We start from the raw sequence: 23145 nt of genomic DNA on the forward strand, positions 1-23145 counted from the left end.
TTCTTCCGAGAATATTATTTGTTGGAATTTCTTCTGGTTTTTTACGAACGAACAACAACAACAACAAACGCGACTCTAAGGTTAGTTTCATTTCATGGATTTACGGTGTTTGAATATTCGTTCATATGTATGAGATTTTTGGAAGAGGTTAGAGAAACAGTACAGTCATGCGTGTAATATATATGTTATAGGGTGTTGGGTTTCGTTGGTAAAGGCGTGCATGTTCGTTGTTATCAGTTTTGCAGTACACGTAGAAAGTTCTTGTACTGTTCATGAAAGTTTGTACCTTTTTCGTTGATAACTGTTTTTATTTATGTTGACAACTGTATTACTTTTTGGTTGATAACTGTATTAATTTTTGGTTGATAATTGTATTACTTTTTGGTTGATAACTGTATTACTTTTAGGTTGATAACTTTATTACTTTTTCGTTGGGAACTGTATGACTTTTTCGTTGATAAATACATATATATTTAGTTGATAACTGTTTTGGTTTTGTGTTTATGTTTGATAAACTTATTTTCCACCTTTCATATTCATGCAGATTTGACATAAAATGGCATACAAGATTCCCATCAACGAGAGATTTGGTGCCAAGGTTCTTTCTTTTTCAAAGTTACATGAAACAATAAGCGATATTAGGAGTAAGTTGAGCGAAGATCAGCTGACTTTGTTTAGGGGAACCTGTTTTGGTACTTTCTTACAACTGAAAAACATTAAATGGGCTCCACAGATTGTACACCAACTCCTCCTTCGGCAAGTACAATCAAAAGAGGATGAAAAGAAAGGGAAGTTGGTGTTTTTGATTGGTGGAAGAGAAACTAGTTTTTCAATAAGGGAATTTAACATCATAACTGGATTGAGGTGTCATTCCCTACCAGACATCTCATTATATTTGAAAGAGATGGAGAAGTCTGGTGAACCTAGGGTGGGCTTGCAGAATAAGTATTTCAATGGAAGCTATCATATTTCATGCCAAGAGTTACGGAGGACTTTTATGCAGTGCCAAGATCCAGAAGATGTATATAAGTTGGCACTTGTATATTTTGTTGAGTATGTACTCTTAGGTAGAGATGTGAAGCTGTTGATTGATGTTGATTTCTTGAATCTGGTTGATTATGTTGATGAGTTCAACAAGTACCCATGGGGGACTTTGTCCTACAAGAAGACAATACAGTCCCTAACTAATTGTCTTGTTGGAAGGTCCGACAAATTTAAGGCCAAGCAGAATGATTTTGAATGGTACAATCTATTGGGCTTTCCTTGGGCTTTCCAACTATGGGTATACGAGGTTATTCCAAGTATTGCAGCAAGTTTTGCAGACTGTGTTGATCTGAATTTGTTGCCTAGAATGTTGAAATGGTCATCAACTAAGGCACCAAAGTCCAAGACTGTCAACGATATATTGGAGGCGGATGAGGTAATTATATTTTTCTGGTTTATAATGAAAATGTGAAGTTTGATGATTTACAATTTATATGTTTTATTTGTTATTGAGAATTTTACGTTGGTATTGTATATAGTTTACGTTGGTATTGTATATATTTACGTTGATATTGTATATATTTACGTTGGTATTGTATATATTTACGTTGATATTTTATTTTTTTACTTTGATATTGTATATATTTACGTTGGTATTATATATATTTACGTTGGTATTGTATAATTTTACGTTGGTATTGTATATATTTAAGTTGGTATTTTATTTATTTACGTTGGTATTTTATTTATTTACGTTGATAATATAATTTAGATGTTTTATATTATATTATTGTTTCATCTTCAGGTTACAGTCTTTGAAATGGTCAACACACACTCAGAAAGTGAGCAAGACTATACATTTAATTGTGAAGGGAATGTAGGTGTCTTGTTAAAGAAGGCAAAGAAAGCCAAGCAACCCATTCAGAACCCTGGAGCTAACTCTGATGTCAGTTCAGTTAAAAAGTCAGATGATACATTTGAGATGGGATTGCTTGTGAGTTCGTTGATCAGGGGATTGGTCAATCATGATAAGACAATTGATCTAAAAACAATTGATGCAAAAAAGGATTGGTTTGATACAATCATCGACCAAAGCAAGTGGCTACTAGACACGGTACGCACTTATAACTCTTAATTTGTATATTACGTTTTCTGTTAATGATATAGAAATTTATAAATTAGTTATTATGTTAATGAAAGTTTTTAAATTATGTTTATAACTGAATTACTTTTACGTTGACTACTGCTTTTATTTAGGTTGGTATATGCATATAGATTTGGTTGATATATGCATATAGATTTGGTTGATAACTGTATTTGTTTTGGTGTTTATGGTTGATAAACTTACTTTATTTCTTATAATGATATAAATATGTTCTGCAGCATCTTGACGTTGCATTCGAGTTCATTCGTAAAAGAATGTCTGAGAATACTGATATTTTCAGACAAAAATGTGCGATTATGGATACACCTTTTCATGTAAGTATTTTAATTCTCGTTGATTTTATCTATGTTTAGGTTGACATTTATATTACACTATTCGTTTATAATATACACTTTTTCGTTGATAACATAAATATTTTTTCGTTGATATTTAAATATAATTTTTTTTCCAGACATATCTCAACATCCGTTACAAATTGCACGAAGAGAACAATGAGCCTTCACATTGGGACCGTGATGATCTTCTACTGCATTTTGTTGACGGATCTTAGGAAAATATGGTCTCTTGGTCCAATTTGGATAGGGTTTATTTCCCAATTAATATAACTGCTGATCATTGGGCTGCTGGTGTGATAGACCTTCAAGAAAAGAGGATCATTTGTTATGATTCACTTATCAAGCACACCAGACAGGAGACATTTAGTAATGAAATGAAATCCATTGCAACATTGATCCCCAAGATGCTGAAGCGGGCCAACGTCATCGACGATGAATCTCCATGGACCATAGAGCGTCAACCTGAAGTTCCTCAACAACAAAATGGGTAAGGTTTTATATTCCTTTAATAAATAATCTTCTAATAAATAATTGACCTAATTTCGCTTGCTTTTTCGTTCAGTTCGGACTGCGACATGTTCTGTATAAAATTCATAGAGTTTCTCTCAGCCGATAAGGACGTGACCATTTTGAAACCTGAGGACATGGGATTTATTAGGAAAAAATTTGCAGTCGAGACATGGAAAATGGGCACGATGAGAATGTAATTTCTATTTGATTAACATATTATGTTTATTTAATATATACAACTGTAATTATTTCATTTATATATATGATATTCTATATTTACCAACGAAGACAGTTTGAGTAATCAACGTTACAAGTAATAGTTATCAACGAAAAACTATACACCATAACATAACTACCAACGGAAACAGTAAGACTTATCAACGTTACGAATAATAGTTATCAACGAAAAACTATGCACCATAACATAACTACCAACGGAAACAGTAAGACTTATCAACGTTACTAATAATAGTTATCAACGAAAAACTATGCACCATAACATAACTACCAACGGAAACAATAAGACTTATCAACGTTACTAATAATAGTTATCAACGAAAAACTATGCACCATAACATAACTACCAACGGAAACAGTAAGACTTATCAACGTTACGAATAATAGTTATCAACGAAAAACTATGCACCATAACATAACTACCAACGGAAACAGTAAGACTTATCAACGTTACTAATAATAGTTATCAACGAAAAACTATGCACCATAACATAACTACCAACGGAAACAATAAGACTTATCAACGTTACTAATAATAGTTATCAACGAAAAACTATGCACCATAACATAACTACCAACGGAAACAATAAGACTTATCAACGTTACGAATAATAGTTATCAACGAAAAACTATGCACCATAACATAACTACCAACGGAAACAGTAAGACTTATCAACGTTACGAATAATAGTTATCAACGAAAAACTATGCACCATAACATAACTACCAACGGAAACAGTAAGACTTATCAACGTTACTAATAATAGTTATCAACGAAAAACTATGCACCATAACATAACTACCAACGGAAACAATAAGACTTATCAACGTTACTAATAATAGTTATCAACGAAAAACTATGCACCATAACATAACTACCAACGGAAACAATAAGACTTATCAACGTTACGAATAATAGTTATCAACGAAAAACTATGCACCATAACATAACTACCAACGGAAACAGTAAGACTTATCAACGTTACTAATAATAGTTATCAACGAAAAACTATGCACCATAACATAACTACCAACGGAAACAATAAGACTTATCAACGTTACGAATAATAGTTATCAACGAAAAACTATGCACCATAACATAACTACCAACGGAAACAATAAGACTTATCAACGTTACAAGTAATAGTTATCAACGAAACATGAGATAGCCTAACAAATAAATACCAACGATCAAGTTCAATCATAACTCATTGTGCTGACGTGCTAGGGTGTAAACAAATGGGCTCGCTACAAGTTTGACGGTTGTGACCATCTTGTTTGCAACGACTGCATTTTCTTTTTTGTATTTGCTCACCGGATGATGGAATTCGACGTTTCTTTGGTCGTCCACTTTTTCTCCTGGTTTCTGGAGGTAAGACAACCCTCAATTCCTCAGTTAGAACATTAGCGTCTGTGTTCAAGACAGGGTTGATTGGTTCTGCGTATGCCAGCAGCAGCATATCAGTACGATAATATTGCGAACACAATGAAATTATTGGTAATTTTCTAACTCTACATGCTGCAAAGGCGTGGATGCAGGGTATATGGTCAATATCAAAAACTCTGCAGGAGCAAGTCTTGCTGGCCAAATCCACTTGTCCTCCATCATCACCATCTTTAACAAGAAAAGTATTTATACTAATAGGCTCCACAGTCATGACCCTAGCCCTGAAAAGTTTCAAAATTTTAATTATCAACGATAAAATTGTAATAGTCAACGAGAAAATAATAGTTATCAACGAAACTTTAGTAAACGAAACACACAAAATTCTCAACGAAATATATAAATCATCAACCAAAATCATCAAAGTTATCAACGATACATTTTATCAACTACAACAACAAAATTCTAAACGAAATATTTAAATCATCAACGAAAATTCTCGAAGTTTTATCAACCAAAATAACTAAATTCTAAACGAAATAAACAAATCATCAACGAAATTTCTCAAGGTTATCAATGAGAATTAAATTACTTTAAATACCTATTCCTTCTTTCTTCTGCAACTTTATCGTAATAGTCAGTCAGTTCACCTTTCATTTCAAGAGCTATTGATCGTCTCTCATGAAACCATCGTTGTAATAAAGATTGCAGATGATCCATCAACTTCGTAATAGGTAAGGTTCGAGCATCCCTCAATATTCCATTTAAGCATTCAGCTATATTTGTTGTCATGATGTTATACCGTTGTCCAGGAAAATAAGCCCTAGACCATTTCTCAAAACCAACTTCACTTAAATACTTGAAAACATTACCTGCATCGAATCTGAGTATTTGATTCATGATATGGTGAAACTCCACCTTATTGTATGACTTTGCTGCCTTGTAGAATAGAGGGATGACGGAATCACTAAACTTTTTGGACTTCAAATTCTGACCAAGGTGATACATACAAGCACCATGTATGGCCTCTGGAAAAACTCTCCGGATACTTTTTTCAATACTTGCATTCCTATCCGATATAAAAACAAGTGAATCCATGCTTCCAATAGCTCCATTCAATTTTTCAAAGAACCATGTCCACGCATCATCATTTTCTGAATCCCCTACTCCAAAAGCCAAAGGATAAACCTGGTTGTTTCCATCCAAACATGTGGCAACAAATAATGTTCCAAGATACTTACCTTTCAAATGAGTTCCATCAACACAAATTACACGTCTTATACAAGTACGAAAACCTCTTAATGATGGTCCAATGGCCATGAAACAGTATTTGAATCGATTGATAGAATCCAACTCAATATGTGTAACCGTTCCTGGATTGTTTGATTCCAATTGTGCAAAAAAAGAGGGAAGTTCAGCAAAAGATTGTTCTGGCGTACCATGTAATGAATGTAGGGCACTTTCTCTAGCCCTCCAAGCTTTCCCATAAGTGATTGAAACTCCATGCACTCTCTGAAAATCCTTGACAATGTCATTTGGTCTATAAATGCAACTAACCCCCTCATATTTAGACTTAATGCATTCCCCCACAACCCAACCTGTTGCTTGACGAGCTTCATGAAATTCAAAACAAGAAGAAGACAAATGTTCGTCACGATATACCTTTATGACGAAAAAACAAGTGTCATCAACTCTCGTTGCTCGAAGCCACCACTTGCATTCACTTACTTTGCATCGAACAACAAAAAGAGTTTTTGTCGATCATCAGGTTCTTCAAACAATTCTGTATCTGCAATATCATATCGATCATCATTTAACTCAAAATTTACCTCAGTATCATCATCATATACCTCTCTATCAGTGTTTGAAATGCATAGAGATGTCCCAGGTATGTTCTTGTCGCTGTTGCATCGTACAAAAAAATGAACATCCCTGTCACCTTCAATCTCAACAGGTTCAGTTGGACCATGGACATTGAAAATATACTTCAATTGGATGTTATGTGTCCGACGATCGATATTCGTCAATTCGTACACCATATCCAATAATTGGTTGTAGGAAATGTCATTTGGAATGATCATGCCCTTACTCTTCCCACCCTTATATGCATAACTGAGACCAACCTTTTCCCAAGACCCACAATAACGAACCAATATGCTAACCTCTTCCATTTCTGAATCACAAAATAAGTGAGTATTCAACCAAATAACTCAACGAAAAGTAACAGGGTTATCAACGAAACAGACATAAATTATACACGTTTAGCAACGAAAATTTAAACAGTTATCAACGAAATAACTGCAATTGGTATGATATAAGAAAAGTAAAACAGTTATCAACTAAAAAAGCTGTCGATATCAACGACAATACAGTCATTTAGCTACGAGATTACACACGTTTAGCAACCAAAATATACACGTTTAGCAATGAAAATACACAAGTTTAGCAACGAAAAATATTTACTGGAGTTTTTATTACACTAACAGAATGGTGAAGTGTAAGTGTAAACTTTCTGCCATTTACGATTGGTCGAACATCTTCTGCGCTATACATCTAGCCATGGTTAAAGTTGTTGGGTGAGAAACCCACTTCATTGAAATCGTTATATTATCAACCATATAAATGTTTTATCAACGAAAAATTGTCTGAGTTAAACGAAAACTAACGAAGTAACCAACGAAAAATTTGTCTCACATCAACGAAAAATCATTTATCAACGAAATATTTGTACTGGTATATTAACTCATAAAATGCACTACACTAACCTTAGTTTGGTGCTATCTGCCTTCTCGACTTAAATGACAAGATGTTTTAGCACAAGATGTTGTATGGTAAAATGCAAACTCGCTGAAGTAGGAGACGAAGGGTTGGACATGTAGCGACCACGGTGAGCACTTATATGTTCTAGGGGAACGAATTCGGAGATTGCGTTGCCGACTTTAGGCTCGTTTGCGTCTTCGACGACGTCGCTATGGCAGCTTACCGAGCTTATACGTCCCGATACTTCAACCTTGAAGATTTGAGCTTTTGGCTTATCGATTTCACTAGATCTGTGACAAATTTCGAATGAAAGAGGTATACATGGGCGGTTTTACTGGGTTTGAAGGAGAGAGAGAGTGGTTTCGCAGAGGGAGAGGAGTGTTTTTGGGAGGGAAAATCATTTTTAGGGTTTAAGAGAGAGAGGTGGTGCATGAAAAGACGTGAAAGGATATGAATGTCTTTTCCTTTGGCAAAAGGGTTATATTTAAGTGTTTTGAAAAGAAGGGTTAGATTTGAAATTAACCTTTGTTTAAAGAAGTATCTTCACTGCATGTTAGGAGCACTTGATCCTTAATTGACTGCAAAGTGTCTGTAAAGACCCATGTCATGCACAAGCTTATGGTACGGGATTCTGTAGGATTAGAGCTCTATTAGTCTATTCAGCTTAAACGTTGTTTTGTAAAATTCTATGAACTATGATGGCATGACATTCATGATTTTCTGGTGATAGTGAGGCTTTCTACTCTCTTCTACGCTTTTCTTTTGGATAACACTGGTTTCTCTGAAGGATTCTCTTATATTCCTTGAGGGCCTAACACCTTTCTGCTGGCTTGAAAGTTATGCTCATAAGAATGCTATTTTTCTGATGTTATAGAATTTCTTACCTTGTGAAGACACTGTAGTTTTTGTTGTTTCTACCACTGGCCAGGGAGATACACCAGACTCAATGAAGGTTGGTTGAGATTTTATTTCCCTCTTTCCTCTTCAGGGTTGCCTCTTTTCATTCATTTGGGTGGGGCAGGAGACCTGAGGTCTGTGTATATTTCTTTATATCAACTCACCTTTTACTGTATATAGGTCTTTTGGATGTTTCTGCTGCAGTGAAATTTAAGTAACCATTGGCTGGAAGGAGTGCATTATGCTGTGTTCGGATTAGGTGATTCTGGTTACCAGAAATATAATGTAATGCCTTTAAGAGTTCTATGTGTTACTGGGGAATTTTATATTTATTCTCTCAGATTTTTTTTACGAGAACTTACTTTTTATTGAAAATCTATTTCTGATGAGCTCTCAATAATTCAACACATATTAAAATTCTGAATTAGTCATAGAGTGTACTATATTTGTTCTGAGGTTGTGCCAGCTTCTTGTTGTTTTCTTAAGAATGAAGGTTTTTTTTAGCAAGTCATGGGACATGTTATTAATTTTCTGAGGGAGGGGGACCCTGCATCTTGAGCAAGTGATGAAGAGGAAGCTACCACTAGACCACTTGAGCTCCGATGGAGAAAGTTGTTGACATAAGTTATGTCAATCATATATTTGATTCTTTACCGGATTCCCTTTCTGGTTTTACAAGTTAGAAATGGGGGATGAAAATTCATTATTTGAAATAAAGGTTGATGCTTTAGAATTTTTGTTTTATGTTTCATCGAGGTCCTTTACATTAGGTATGTTGTTGTTTGACCTCTACAAAAGTTATGGATGCGTTTGGAAACTCCTGAAACCTTTCAGTGACATTTTTAGTTTTTGACAAATAATGTATAAAAAAAATAATAGTTTTGTTTCTTATTAAAGAAAGAAGAATTTTTTTTATGCAAATTATATTTACCTTGTAGTATTAGAAAACTCGTCTAATCAAGACCTCAAATTCCTTGGGACCTTCTTCGAGTTTCTATACCATTAAACAATCTATTTCATATTTACCCCAATTAGGTATTTCATTTTGGTTATCTGTTAAAGGGCTGTTTTGTGAATTCTTAAATTTTCCCATATTTTACTTGTATTCTACTCCTTGGATTGCATTACTTGCCGGTGGTTATTAGTTTTCATCCAAATTATTGATAATACAGCAGAATCGAGTAGTTTTTCAGGGGAAAAAAATGTTTCTTCTTGTTACATTGCATATAAAAAACAAAAGGATTTACTTTGATGTTGATCACTGCAGTTTGTTGCTAAAAAGCTCGACAGAAGACTTTCCAATCTTGGGGCTTCAGCTCTACTTGAAAGAGGTTTGGGAGATGATCAGCACCCTTCTGGGTATGATTTCACTTGATAACTTATGAAATTTTCTTAAAACTTGAAAATAATATATTGATAATAGCTGCTGGATTTTTGGTCGTACCTGTGCTGCATTAGTTAGATGTGACAAGGTCAATTGGCCATTCGCACGACGTGCTAATGACATGAAAATATTGACCAAATTTCACCACTGTTCCAGATGATCCTCTTGAATCGGCTGATTAGTTTCACCCTAGTTGCTTTCTAACTTACATTCTCCATAATTAGCTGTGTTACAAAGGTAAAATTGTATATGTTGTGTAACAAATGAGTAATACATGAGTATATAGACAAGAGAATGAAGAGAAGACCATACTACCCTTCTATACTAAAAATATACAAAATACACATCTCTAACACCCCCCCTCAAACTCAAGGTGGGTCAAACACCGAGAGTTTGCCAATGAGAAGCTGATGACGAGAAACAGTGTGAGACTTCGTGAAGAAATCCGCCAATTGTGCAACAGAATAAGTGAAAGGCAAGGAGAGAACATCCGATAGAAACTGCTCACGAACAAAGTGACAATCAATCTCAATGTGTTTCGTCCTCTCGTGAAAAACAGGATTGCTGGCAATATGGATAGCACTCCTGTTGTCACAATGCATCGGTGTGGGTCCAGAAATATGGACACCCAAGTGACTAAGGAGACGACGTAGATGAACAATCTCCTTAGCCGTAGTGGCCATTGCACGATATTCCGCCTCCGTGCTAGAAAGAGAGACTACATTCTATTTCTTGCTGCGCCAAGAGATGAGAGAGTCACCAAGAAACACACAGTAGCCTGTAATAGAGCGACGAGAAGTAGGATCACCTGCCCAATCAGCATCTGAGTATGCCTGAAGAGTGAGAGGCGAGGATGATGATAAGTACAAGGACCTAGTTATAGTCCCACTGAGATACCTAAGAATCCGAAGGAGAGCACCATAGTGAACTGAGCTGGGAGCAGACATAAACTGACTCACAATACTCACAGCATGAGCAATATCCGGACGAGTGATGCATAGGTACACAAGCTGACCAACAATCTGCCTGTAGCGAGTCGGATCAGGAAGAGGCTGACCATCAGTCGGACGGAGCTTCACATTAAGCTCAAGAGGAGTGTCAACACTGCGAGTATCTAAGAGAGCAGCCCGACTGAGGATGTCAGAGAGATACTTCTGTTGGGACAGCAGAATGCCATGATCAGAACGAGTAATCTCAATACCAAGAAAATACCTGAGAGAACCAAGATCTTTCATCCGAAACTGAGACTGAAGGTGTCGCTGAAGATACTGAATGGCAACGGTATCATCACCTGTAATGATCATATCATCCACATACAACAGCAGAATCGCCCGCCCCTGAGGGGATGACCGAACAAATAGAGAGTGATCCTGAGAACTCTCAGTAAATCCAGCCTGAGTCACCACCTGACGAAAACGCTCAAACCAAGCCCGAGGGACTTGTTTGAGACCATAGATAGCCCGACGAAGGCGACAAACATGTTGAGGAGGAGTCCGAAGTCCAGGAGGGGGTTGCATGTAAACAATTTCTGAAAGATCACCATTGAGAAAGGCATTCTTCACATCCATCTGAAGAAGAGGCCATTGACTAACTGTCGCAACTGCCAATAAAGTGCGAACTGTAGTCATCTGAGCAACTGGAGCAAAGGTCTCATCATAATCAATACCATGCACCTGAGAAAAACCTCTAGCTACAAGACGCGCCTTATAGCGCTCAATGGACCCATCAGGTCGACGTTTGACCCGGTAAATCCATTTGCAGCCAATAGGCCTAACACCAACAGGAAGAGGAACCACATCCCAAGTCCGAGTCTCCCGAAAAGCCTCAAACTCCTCAGCCATAGCCTGCTGCCACTGAACGGACTGAGATGCCTCAATGTATGTACGAGGCTCAGACTCCGAATGAAGAGCAGTAAGAAAAGCAGTAAACTGTGGAGCATAAGTGGAAACAGAACTATAACCATACCTCTCCACAGGACGTCGCTCGCGCTGAGGATAGCGAGGTGCAGGAGGATCCGTACTAGCAGAGGATGGACAAGTGATCGAGGAGGATGTGGTAGTATCAGAACTAGAAGATGGGACATAGTCAAGATCACGGGTGTAGTGAAGAGGATAAGGAGTAATACCAGATGAAGGAGGAGGAGGAACAATATCAGTCGAGGACGATGATGAAGATGGAGATGGAGGATCAGGTACAGGGGGAACGTGATCAGGGCCAACAGAGGACGAGGAAGATGGAGGATTAGGCTCAGTAGGAGTAGAATCCGAGGGAGTGGAAGAGATGGAAATATCTAGAATGGAGGTAGAGGAAACAGGAGGAGAGAGAGTAGAAATTTCAGGAGTGGGTAAAGGCGGAAGCGTAAGAAAGGTAAGATCCTGAGATGTCGAGAAGAAATAAGGAACATCCTCAAGAAAGGAGACATGACGAGAGATACGGACGCGCCGAGTCAAGGGATCGTAGCAACGATAACCCTTATGTTCAGCACTGATACCGAGGAGAACACATTTGACAGAAACAGGAGACAATTTGGAACGCTCAGGAGGAGGTAATAGGACAAAACAAGTGCAGCCAAATGTGCGAAGACGAGAGTAGTCAGGTGGGGAGCTGAAGAGCCGTTCATGAGGAGAGATACGACCAGGGAGAACTGAAGAGGGAGTAATGTTGATAAGATTTACTGACGTGAGAACAGCCTCAGCTCAGTAAGAACGAGGCACAGAAGCCGAAAGTAGAAGTGCCCGAGTAGTCTCTAGAATGTGTCGATGCTTCCTTTCAGCAACACCATTCTGCTCATGTGTGTGAGGACATGAGTGTTGAAAAATGGTACCGTGAGAGGAGAGCAACGAGCGCATACTAGAAGACAAGTACTCAAGAGCACAATCAGAGCGAAGCGTCTTGATGCGACGACCGAACTGAGTGAAAATCATAGTGGTAAAGTGCTCATACACAGAGAGAATCTCAGAGCGATGTTGTAAGAGATAGACCCAAGTATAGCGAGTAAAGTCATCAATAAAGGAAACATAATAACGATAACCACAAATAGAAGGGAGAGGTGCAGGGCCCCAAATATCTGAATGTAGTAGATCAAAAACACTAGAAGTTTGGGATACACTGGGGGAAAAGGGGAGTGTTGTAGCTTTAGCAAGCTTACAACCAAGACAAGGACTCAAAGCAGAAAAAGGACCACGACCGAGAGCTCCAGACAGGGAGAGACTCTTGAGTCGCGATTCAGAAATATGACCTAATCGTCTATGCCAGATATCAGGAGTAGGAGAGGCAAGACCACAAAAACTGGGACGCGAGGAGGGAATGTGGAGGGACTGGAGATGATAGAGGCCACCCACTCTACGACCACTGCCAATCACCCGGCTGGTAGACGGATCCTGCACACGACAAGAAGAGGGTGTGAATAAAACATCATAGCCAAAATCACATATACCACCAACAGAAATAAGGTTCATGCTCAATTGAGGAGCATGAAGAACAAAGGGTAGAGAGAGATGGCCGGAGGGCTCTGAGGTAGTAGTAATAGAGCCAGCCTGAGAAACTCTCAATGGAGAACCATCAGTAGTGTAAATAGAGGGAATAGGAGGTGCGGGACTACAATCAGTCAACAGTGAGGCATCAGAGGTCATATGATGAGAGGCCCCAGAGTCAAAAATCCAAGTACTAGACATACCAGTGGCTGAGAAAGCAGAGGGTGCAGGAGTGCTACCAGGGCTAGAAGAAGTAGTCATCTGCTCAAGACGCTGCTGATACTGCTGGAACTGCTGGAACTGCTGAAAGTGCTGAATATCAATCTGAGGCAAAGCAAGAGCAGGAGCAGGAGCAGGAGAAGGAAGTACATGAGTAACAGCCGCAACAATGGAAGTGGAGGCACGGCGGCCGCGGCCACGAGGTCCAACACGACGCTCAGGGTGGAGCTTCCAACAGTCATCTATAGTATGACCTGGCCGCATGCAATGAGGGCAAGTAGGACGACCAGATGGAGGTGACGGAGCTGTGGAAACACCAGAGGGAGCTGCAGCAAGAACACCGGAGAAACTAGAGGGTGCAGGAGTAGACTTGACCCCACCTAGTAGGCGAAGACGAGTTTCCTCGGCGACTAACTCAGCAACTGCAGTCTCGAGGCTGGGAGGGGGGTCGCGATGTATAAGCTGACCAACCAGAGGACCAAACTCGGGGCGGAGAGCCATCAGAAACTCGTACATGTGACGCATATCCCGAAAAACCACATCAGCAGCAATATGACTGCCAGCAGGGAGAAAAACCTCCAACTCACGCCAAAAACCACGCATGTGGTGATAGAACTGCTGAATAGACCGATCATCCTGACGAGCAGTAGCAGCCTGAGTGAGAAGTGAATACTGACGAGCGCCACTGCGCTCAACAAAACGAGCGGTAAGAGATCTCCAAACAACATGGGCAGCTTGAGTAACTAGATCAGGACGGAGAGCCGGGTCGAGAGACTCAATCAGATAACTGGAGACCCGGTTAGTTCGAAGAGTCCAAGCAACTAAAACATCATCAGAACCATCAGCAGGTGGACCATCTGTGAGATAAGATAAGAGCCCTCGGCCAAACAAGGCATTACGAACCGTGGCACTCCAAGTAGGCCAGTCGCCGGCTGAAGTGAGCCGAAAATCAGTCGAAGTGGGAAGAAAATCCCGAGGAAGGTCAAGGGTGGTCAAACCAACGGTCGTCGATGATGATGAGAGTGCCGTAGTAACAGCCGAGGTCGACAAAGACCGAGTGGCAGAGGAACCAGTCCCCGTCAAAGGTGGAAAATCAGCACCAAGAGTTGCCATCAATACAAATGCAATTTCAGAAATATGGAGGGCGAAACTGCAATGTCAGAAAGCTGGAGGGACCAAACTGCAATTTCAGAAATATGAAGGGCCAAACGGCAATGTCAGAAAGCTGGAGGGACCAAACTGCAATTTCAGAAATATGAAGGGCCAAACTGCAATGTCAGAAAGCTGGAGGGACCAAACTGCAATTTCAAAAATATGGAGGGCCAAACTGCAATGTCAGAAGGTCAAAAAACAGATCTGGCTGGGTTGCGCGTTGAGTTGCAGAAGTTGTACTTGCTTTCCCAAAATAAGAAGGACCTTTCGCCTGGGACACACACGGCAGTTGTGCAGGAGAGAGATCGCCGGAGAAGCAGTTGAGCAGAGTGAGCAGGAGAGAGAGAGCTCACCGGAGAAGTAGTGAGCAGGAGAGAGAGAGAGCTTGCCGGAGAAGCAGTGAGCAGGAGAGATAGAGCTCGCCGGAGAGGGGGAGTGCCGGAAGGAAAGAGGCGGCACGAAAAAAAATTTGAGAGGAAATAAACCTAGCTCGATACCATGTTACAAAGGTAAAATTGTATATGTTGTGTAACAAATGAGTAATACATGAGTATATAGACAAGAGAATGAAGAGAAGACCATACTACCCTTCTATACTAAAAATATACAAAATACACATCTCTAACAAGCTGATTTATTTTGGTATTCATTTAAGACCAACCTTAGAGCGAACCTTTCTGCTTTCATTGCCCGGTGAACCAAGGGATAGTTTTAGTTTGCTCATTCAGAGAGAACGTAAGTTTGAAAGCAACAGGGGTGAAACTTTATTAGCTGTTTTAATAGTATTATTTGGTAATTCCTTGACTAAATAGACATCTACTACATTTCCATCACAATTAACATGCTCAAATTAGGTTAAAGTTTAACTGTTTTATACAGCTAATTATATATATATATATATATATATAGACACACACACAATACAATTTCGAGAACTAAATCACAAAAAACTCGAAGTCAAATGAAAATTTCCTAAAATGATCTGGTGTTGACTGAAATCACTTGTTTAAGCATTTAGGTATTTAATGTAGTATCATGTACTTGTACAAAATATATTAGTTTGAGTGATTGAAGGGACTGATGTGAATTTTTCCTGTAAGTAACTGTTCAATATCCTCTACACAACCTCAGAAGAAAATGTGGCCAAAATGTCACCTAATACCCTCTACTCATACTAGTTGTTTGCATGTCAGGGTTTTGCTTTGAACTAATTCCAGCCATTCTTTTGTTTCATTAACGACCAAAAAACATGAGTACTCCTTTTTCTTTTCCTTTTAATCAAAGTAAGTTTGCATTGTTCTTTTCCTTCCCCTTCCTTGTTTAGCATCTCTAAGCCTTGAGTTTTAGCTGCATCTTTTGTAGCCAGTGATGCTAGTTTGAGAAAAGCTTTTGGTCTTTCAAGATAGCGATTCCAATTGCAGGTATGAAGGTGCTCTAGATCCTTGGATGTCGTTGTTGTGGAGTATGCTGTACCAGATCAATCCCAAGTTCTTCAAAGGTCCAGATTTTATGGTTCCAGATATGAAATTGATTGATCAACCAAAAATTAAAATCACTTATCATGACGCTGCCAATGTGTTTCCATTGTCATCTATTGCATCAGGTAAACTAAATCAATTAAATTTCTTTCCTTTTTAATTGCTATTTTAACTTAGATAAATGATATGTTGTCGTTGATAGTATTGCTTTTGAGAAAATGTTATTTTTCGCTGCTGTTTTCTCAAGGAACATGAACTCTTATTGTTTTCTATTGCAGCTAATAAATTTTCTGTAGACTGTGATAGCTACTTGCTTTGGTTTTCACAGATATTGAATGTATGGAGATGCAAATTGAGACAGCCCGTTCAATGCATCCTGGAAAATTATCACATTCGGGGATGCGACCTGACTGCTTTCTTAAAATGGTATATGTAGCATGTATTTGGACGTACCGTTCTTTTTCTTCTCCCTCTAATTGATTGTTTGAAATTTGAAGCCACAATTTCTCTTGCAAAGTTGCAATTCATTAGAATGCCATTGTAACTCAAACTTGTGTGAGACTTGGGTAAGATGGAGCATTTATGTTGCCGAAACTTGTCAGAAATATAAAACTACTTGTTTGATTTTGAGATTGCTCCTAGTGGGTTGCATAATCCTGGCCAGTGTGTGGCTAGTTTTTGTATCCATAAACTTATTATCCCTTCCAGCTGAGCCCCTTGTTTTGTCAAATACCTCAAGAAACAGGAAGTATTACAAGCCATCCTGATCAGGAGATTGACATACATTTAGTGATTGACTTTTGCATGTGAGAAACTTGGGAGTTGTTGTTAATAACCACTAACAAGTGCCATCTGGTGTAGAACATTTCGTCAGAAGTAGATATGTATAATAAAACAATCAATTCCTTTATTGTCAGTTTTGCTAATATTTGACCTTTACCTTTCTGATTATAGTGTATGGGTGATCTTTATGTCATGTACAAAGCATAAGAACTGCATGTTAATCCAACTTCTTTTTTTTCTTGATTTACATTCCATTTTGAGTTGCCATTTTTAACAAGTTTATATATTGGTGATCTTTGACTTGCTTACTCTCTTCTTTTCTTTTCTTTTCTTCGCATGTCATGTGAATAATGAGAAATAGGATTCCTGTTACCTGAGCGTGTAAAATTCTCATTTCTTGATCAACATCTTACATCACTTTGAATCTCATGTAACCTTGTTTGTTTCTGGGCACCTCCTGGGTGCTGTTATTCTATGAAATTTCATTCTCCAATAAAAAAATTCTTACATTACTTTAGGCATTTCTGCTTAACTATTAGACCTGAAGTATGCAATATTTTTTTCAAGCGCTCTCTCTCTCTCTCGCTCTCTCCCCTTTCTTTATATGGGTCAACTGCCACATGTAGATCAAGAACCAATTTCTGACAAGAGCAGGTTGTGGAAAAGATGTGCGCCACTTTGAATTTGAGCAAGTTTCATCCGTAAGTACTTTTACTATATGTTCTGCCCTAACTGGAATTCTGGTTGTTTTTACATCATTGTTAAGTATTTTTCTTCTAATTTCATCCCTGTTTATATGTGAGTGAAATTGCACTTTCTAAATTTCAGTTGGTTGAATATGAAGTTGGCGATGTCGTTGAGGTTCTCCCCAGTCAAAATCCTGAAGCAATAGATTGTTTCATACAGCGTTGCAGTTTGAATCCTGATGCTATGATCACCGTACGTATTATGTTGTATATCTGTTGATTATTAATATCCTGTGGAAATTTTGCTTGGATAAAGACTTTCATTGACCTGATCCTATCTAAGATAACTTCACTGGGTACATTTTATGCACTAACACACTTCATGGACAGAGGGGGTACATAAACATGGGTGATCTTAGCCTTCACTATATTGCATAACTTTTCTCTATATGACTGCATTACCGGAAGTTAGATGGTTGGCGTAGAGTGTTATGTGTTACATTTTAGTTAAAATTGAGCATAAACATAGACATTTACATATAGCTTCCACACAAGTCCAGGAAAACCTACTGAGAAAAGCAGTTACAAGTAACATGACTGTGTTAATATATGTTACAAGTGAAGATATTAAAATGGTTGGGAGAGCTTAAAAGTATGGGAGTTGATTTTGTAGAAATTGTATAAGCTGAACTGCCAAGAGGAGATGACTATAGTTTGTCAGACAGAAATTGTTAACAAATATTGTTGCTATCCTCTAAACACTTTGTGTTGTGGCCTTTTTTAAATTCATTGACATAATTACTCTCTTGTTTTCTAAAAGTTTATTTGCTGAAATAGATGACCAGCATCGTATAAATTTTACTTTGTACTGTATTATGTTAATTTTGAACAACATATCCATCTCAGGTTCAACCTAGAGAAGTAGAGAATGACCTCCATACTCAGATTATTTCCTCAAAGGTGCCTGTCAAGTTGAAAACTTTCGTGGAATTGACAATGGATGTTGCATCAGCTTCCCCTTGACGCTATTTCTTTGAGGCAAGAATCCTTTTTTGCATATGTTGCTTTTGATCACAACCTCTTGAGTAAACTACTTGGTTAAGTTATGTTTTTGCTTCTTTTATATTGCTATTCAGCCCATGGAAGCATACTCTTTTCTAATTATTGGATTTGGGCATGTGAATTTTAGGTATGTTTACCTGTCACTTATATGTTGCAAAACAAACAGAATTCTGTATTGGCCATATTATCATGTTCAGATGTGAGATTCCTATAGAAACTGTTACAGTGAATACCTCGTTTCCAGACTCACACCAGAAAATGGAATCTTCCTTCCTTGTGTCAATGGGAAATTTATACAAGTACTTCCAAAACATGTGAAATTTTTCCAACTCCCAGTCAAAAGCATTCCGATTGAAAGTGACACTCCATGAGGACAATTAGACCGACAATCAGCAACACAAGCATCTTTGTACCAGCCTAAACAGATCAGAGAAAGCTTCTCTGAGAGGAAAATCACCTGCCCAGTTGTCATGCCAAAATAGGAGGTTTGCCCCATTGCCTACATGGAAATAAGTATGTTTTCGCCACAACCAAACGCCTCCACATATGATCCTTTTCCTTTGAAAATCGCCAAAGCCATTTTTCAAGAAGAGTTTTATTGAAATTTGTTAGGGATTTAATTCCCAATCCTCCTTCCTGAGTAGGACATTTGACCAACTCCCATCGAACCAAATGCGGTTTTATTTTTATTTTTATTTTTTATCAGTGCTATCACCCCAGAGAAAACAACATTGAATTCTCTCAAGCTTGTTGGCCACTGATACCGGGATAGGAAAGAGGGACATAAAGTATGCAGGAAGACTGGATAAAGTGCTTCCAATGAGAGTAAACCTACCTCCTTTAGATAGACAAGACCCTTTCCATCCCGAAAGCCTTTTTTCAAACTTTTCAATGATAGGATTCCATAATAGATTCATTTTGCTTGGCTTCTAAGGGAAGGCCAAGATAAGTCATTGGCAGAGCAGAAATAGTACACCCCATAACCCTAGCCAAGGCAGTCACATCAATACCATCCTCAATAGGAACGATATTACATTTGCTCAGGTTTACTTTCAGACCAGCAACCACTTCAAAAGCTAGAGGAATGCCCCTCAAACTAATGATTTGATCAACATTTGCTCCATAAAAGACCAAATATCGTCCATGAAAAGGAGATGAGAAACTGACACTCCAGCCTCAGCTCCTCCCACCTTAAAGGCTTCAAGGAATCCTTCTTCCACCGCTCTATCAATCTTCTTGCTTAAGACATCCATCCCCAAAATGAATAAGAATGGGGATAAGGGGTCCCCTTGGCAGATACCCTGAGAGGAGCGGAAAAATTCAGTGGCAGCCCCATTCACAATGATGGAGAAAGACACTGAAATCCAAGAGCACCATTGATCTCGAAAACCCTTCCTCCTAAAGACAAATAATGAAATCCCAGTTTAGACGATCATACGCTTTTTCCATGTCGAGCTTGCATATCAAGCCCTTTTTTTGGACTTTAACATATGATCCACAATCTCATTAGCAATTAAGGCTGCGTCTTGAATTTGTCCTCCCTTCACACAAGCATATTGGGATGTCCCCAAAACTACTGGGGGGAAAATAGTTGTGGAAAAAAATACGGTACCAACAACGATTCAAAATGGAACAAAAAATTTACTAGAATATAATGGAATATGCGTTTAAGTGAGAAAGCTCACCTCTTTCTTTAGATAAAAAAAGTATTGGGGGGAAATTGGATTCTCACTTGTCTTTTATGGCCTAGTGGTACAATGTTCAATTCCCGCCTCCCTTTAAAATTATGAGTATAACCCCATGACTTACTGCCATCAAGTAGCACCTAAACTTCGTCCTGATCTAGAACTGATGAATATATGGTGATGCCGAATAGTTTCTTCGAGTCTTTTTTCTTAGAAGTGAGGTCTTTCATGTATTTTACCCTAAATTAACATTGATGCTTTGTGCAATGTAAAATTCTCATACTCGAACTTCTGTAAACAATTTGTACTGAGAGAACTCTGTTCTTCCAGGTCATGAGCTTTTTTGCTAGTGCTCAACATGAGAAGGAGAGACTTCAATATTTTGCCTCACCTGAGGGGAGGGATGACCTATATCAATACAACCAGAAGGAAAGAAGAACTGTTCTGGAGGTAATGTGAACAGAAAAAAATTAGAAGGATTGATACATTTAACCTCTTGCTTGCGCTCTACATAATTTTATGTCATCCTGTACGATTGTGTGACCCATTTAGAATATAAAAATTTTCTGTTCAGTTTCCTGTTATCACCTTTTTCTACATTGTTTCTTTTTCTTGGATTACATGAAGTTGATAGAGGCATAGTGGCTTTGCAAAGTAGATGTGGAGTTATTTGGCCTTGCTAATGCAGCTGTTATTCAATAAAATTGTCTTCCTCTCTTCACTTTGCTGGGCTGGATTGGATAATTAGAGTTTTCATCATTGTCTATATTTTGCAGTTTTCTAGAAGAGGCGTTATTGTTCTTTTTGTGCCCTTATTTTCCTTCATTGTTGGTTCTTCTACCGGAAAAGAACAATGAAAAGAAAAAGAAGAAAAAGGGAAGAGTGTTGTAATACAAGATGATAGATGAACATAGCATCTCTCTTGGACAGAAGCAGATTGGGAGAAGTGAATAGGATTTAACGAGAGAGATTATGTTTTTATTTATCTGTTATTATTTATTATCATTTCAAGGATAAAATTTACTGGTACTCTGTACTCACAGAATTGGACCTTGATGTGTTATGTGCTCAAAAATGTTTATTTTGATATTAAATGATATGTTGAAAGACCAACCTAGATATCTTTTAAGCATAGAAACCTAAGCCTTTTAGCAATTAATAATAGTACTTTATATGTATATTTTGTTAACAGAAAATTCAGCCTTTTATTTCTTTGGATTGTACTTTCACCTTCCTCCTAATATCTGCAAGTGTTACAGGTATTAGAGGATTTTCCTTCTGTGCAAATGCCGTTTGAATGGTTGGTGCAGCTTGTTCCTCCACTAAACCAAAGAGCTTTCTCCATTTCTTCTTCCCAGTTGGTTCACCCAAATGAAGTGCATTTAACTGTGAATGTTGTGTCATGGACAACACCTTTCAAGCGGAAGAGAGCGGGTCTGTGCTCAATGTGGCTTGCTGGGGTTGATACCAAACAAAGTATGACAATGTGAAGACCTAAATCTTTTTTTTTATATGAACTAATTAACTTGTATCAGCTATTGTGAACATATCAGCATTTTGGGTGTAATAACGAAAATTTTATTGTGTGCATGGACAGGTGTTTATATTCCAGCATGGTTTCACGAAGGATCCCTTCCTTCTCCCCCACCATCTCTGCCTCTCATTCTTGTTGGGGGTTCTTGGAGCAAAGAGCCATACAGGATGCTTCTGGATCGGCTACTCCAGTTATATTTTTCTTTGGTTGCCGAAATGAAGAGAATGACTTTTTGTACCGGGATTTTTGGTCGTCTCATTCGGAAAATGGTGGTTTACTTTCAGAGGGAAGGGGTGGAGGTTTTTACGTTGCGTTCTCAAGAGATCAGCCACAGAAGATGTATGTGCAGCACAAGATGCAGGAAAGCAGCCAGCGAATTTGGGATTTGCTGTTAAAGGGTGCTGCCATCTACGTTGCAGGTTCTTCAACCAAAATGCCTGCCCATGTATTGTCAACTCTTGAGGATATTGTATCCAAAGAGGCTGGGGTGCCGAAAGATTCTGCTGTCAGGTGGCTTAGGGCATTGGAAAGGGCTGGTAAATACCTCGTTGAAGCATGGTCCTGATTTATAATTTCGGCCTCATGAGCACTTATTCATGAGGGATAAGAATTGATTGTTTGAATGAGTTTACGCTCCCTGGTTGAGGTAGAGAAGGTTGCCAATGCTCAGATAAATCATCTGTAATTTTAGTTAGCCATCAGCTCAGCCGAGGCCCTAATTGTTTCTGTGTTTCAAGACGTATGATTCTCTCAGTTGACAAACCATATTCATAGTAGACTTCGTGTAATAGATTTTTTTGTTTTTATTTCAATAGAATTAAAAACAAGATTTATTATATTTTTTGTTTAATTTAAATCTTTTCATAATAAAAAAATTGAATCCCTTCGCAGTTCCTTGTCGTAGGGATGTAAAAAATTATCGATATATGTGAATTGATGGGTTTTTTTTAGAATTAAATCTGCTTGGGAATGTAATGCATTGTATTTTCAGAATTCAGATGTTTTCTCAAGAAAGATTTTAGATTTCATTTCCCTGAACTTGCTTTGAATTGATTTTTTTGTGATTCCCTGTTAAGTGGAATGTAAATTGAAATAAAATGAACTTTTGACTTTTGGAATGAACTACCAAGAAAGTTGCACTTCATTGAGATTTGAGCCTAAATGCTTGTATAATTTCTTGGCTGTGAGGTTTTGATTTTTCAAAAATATAATGTTACTGTATGTTTTGGTTTGTTTCCTCTCTTACACTTTCTCAGTTACTGGAACAACGATTCTAAATTTTTTTGTGAACTTTTATGTTCCCTTGGTTCTGCAGAAGCTTGGAGTGGCTGTAAAGCCAATGGAGAAACCACGGCTTGTCTTGAAATTTATTTGGATGGAAAAGAACATTGGCATTTCCCTTGATCAAAGTATACCT

The 23145-nt window shown here is 38.2% G+C and overlaps 2 protein-coding genes and 1 pseudogene across 2 annotated transcripts; 2 read left to right on the top strand and 1 right to left on the bottom strand.

Moving 5' to 3' along the window:
- The first annotated feature begins 891 nt into the window (after positions 1-891).
- On the top strand, positions 892-2966 carry LOC119985333. The gene is made up of 4 exons (XM_038829609.1): positions 892-1420; positions 1790-2098; positions 2368-2463; positions 2601-2966. The coding sequence occupies exons 1-4, from the start codon at positions 905-907 to the stop codon at positions 2697-2699; spliced, it is 1020 nt and encodes a 339-aa protein (XP_038685537.1). The 5' UTR covers positions 892-904; the 3' UTR covers positions 2700-2966.
- A 1473-nt stretch (positions 2967-4439) lies between these two features.
- Positions 4440-5935, bottom strand: LOC119995506. Its single transcript, XM_038842026.1, has 2 exons — positions 5418-5935; positions 4440-4899 (listed from the first exon to the last, which is right to left on the bottom strand). The coding sequence occupies exons 1-2, from the start codon at positions 5933-5935 to the stop codon at positions 4440-4442; spliced, it is 978 nt and encodes a 325-aa protein (XP_038697954.1).
- Positions 5936-7898: 1963 nt separating this feature from the next.
- Positions 7899-22504, top strand: LOC119995295 (annotated as a pseudogene).
- Positions 22505-23145: the final 641 nt, after the last annotated feature.

Source organism: Tripterygium wilfordii, chromosome 3, assembly GCF_013401445.1.
Source record: "Tripterygium wilfordii isolate XIE 37 chromosome 3, ASM1340144v1, whole genome shotgun sequence".
Classification (NCBI taxonomy): domain Eukaryota; kingdom Viridiplantae; phylum Streptophyta; class Magnoliopsida; order Celastrales; family Celastraceae; genus Tripterygium; species Tripterygium wilfordii.

Bases quoted from the DNA above. Each gene is read 5' to 3' on its own strand.
- LOC119985333 (XM_038829609.1), top strand. From the start codon at position 905: ATGGAGAAGTCTGGTGAACCTAGGGTGGGCTTGCAGAATAAGTATTTC. The intron at 1,421-1,789 runs GTAATTATATTT...TTTCATCTTCAG, and splicing joins ATATATTGGAGGCGGATGAG to GTTACAGTCTTTGAAATGGT. The intron at 2,099-2,367 runs GTACGCACTTAT...TATGTTCTGCAG, and splicing joins GCAAGTGGCTACTAGACACG to CATCTTGACGTTGCATTCGA.
- LOC119995506 (XM_038842026.1), bottom strand. From the start codon at position 5,935: ATGGCCATTGGACCATCATTAAGAGGTTTTCGTACTTGTATAAGACGT. The intron at 4,900-5,417 runs GTATAACATCAT...GAAACTTTTCAG, and splicing joins GCTTATTTTCCTGGACAACG to GGCTAGGGTCATGACTGTGG.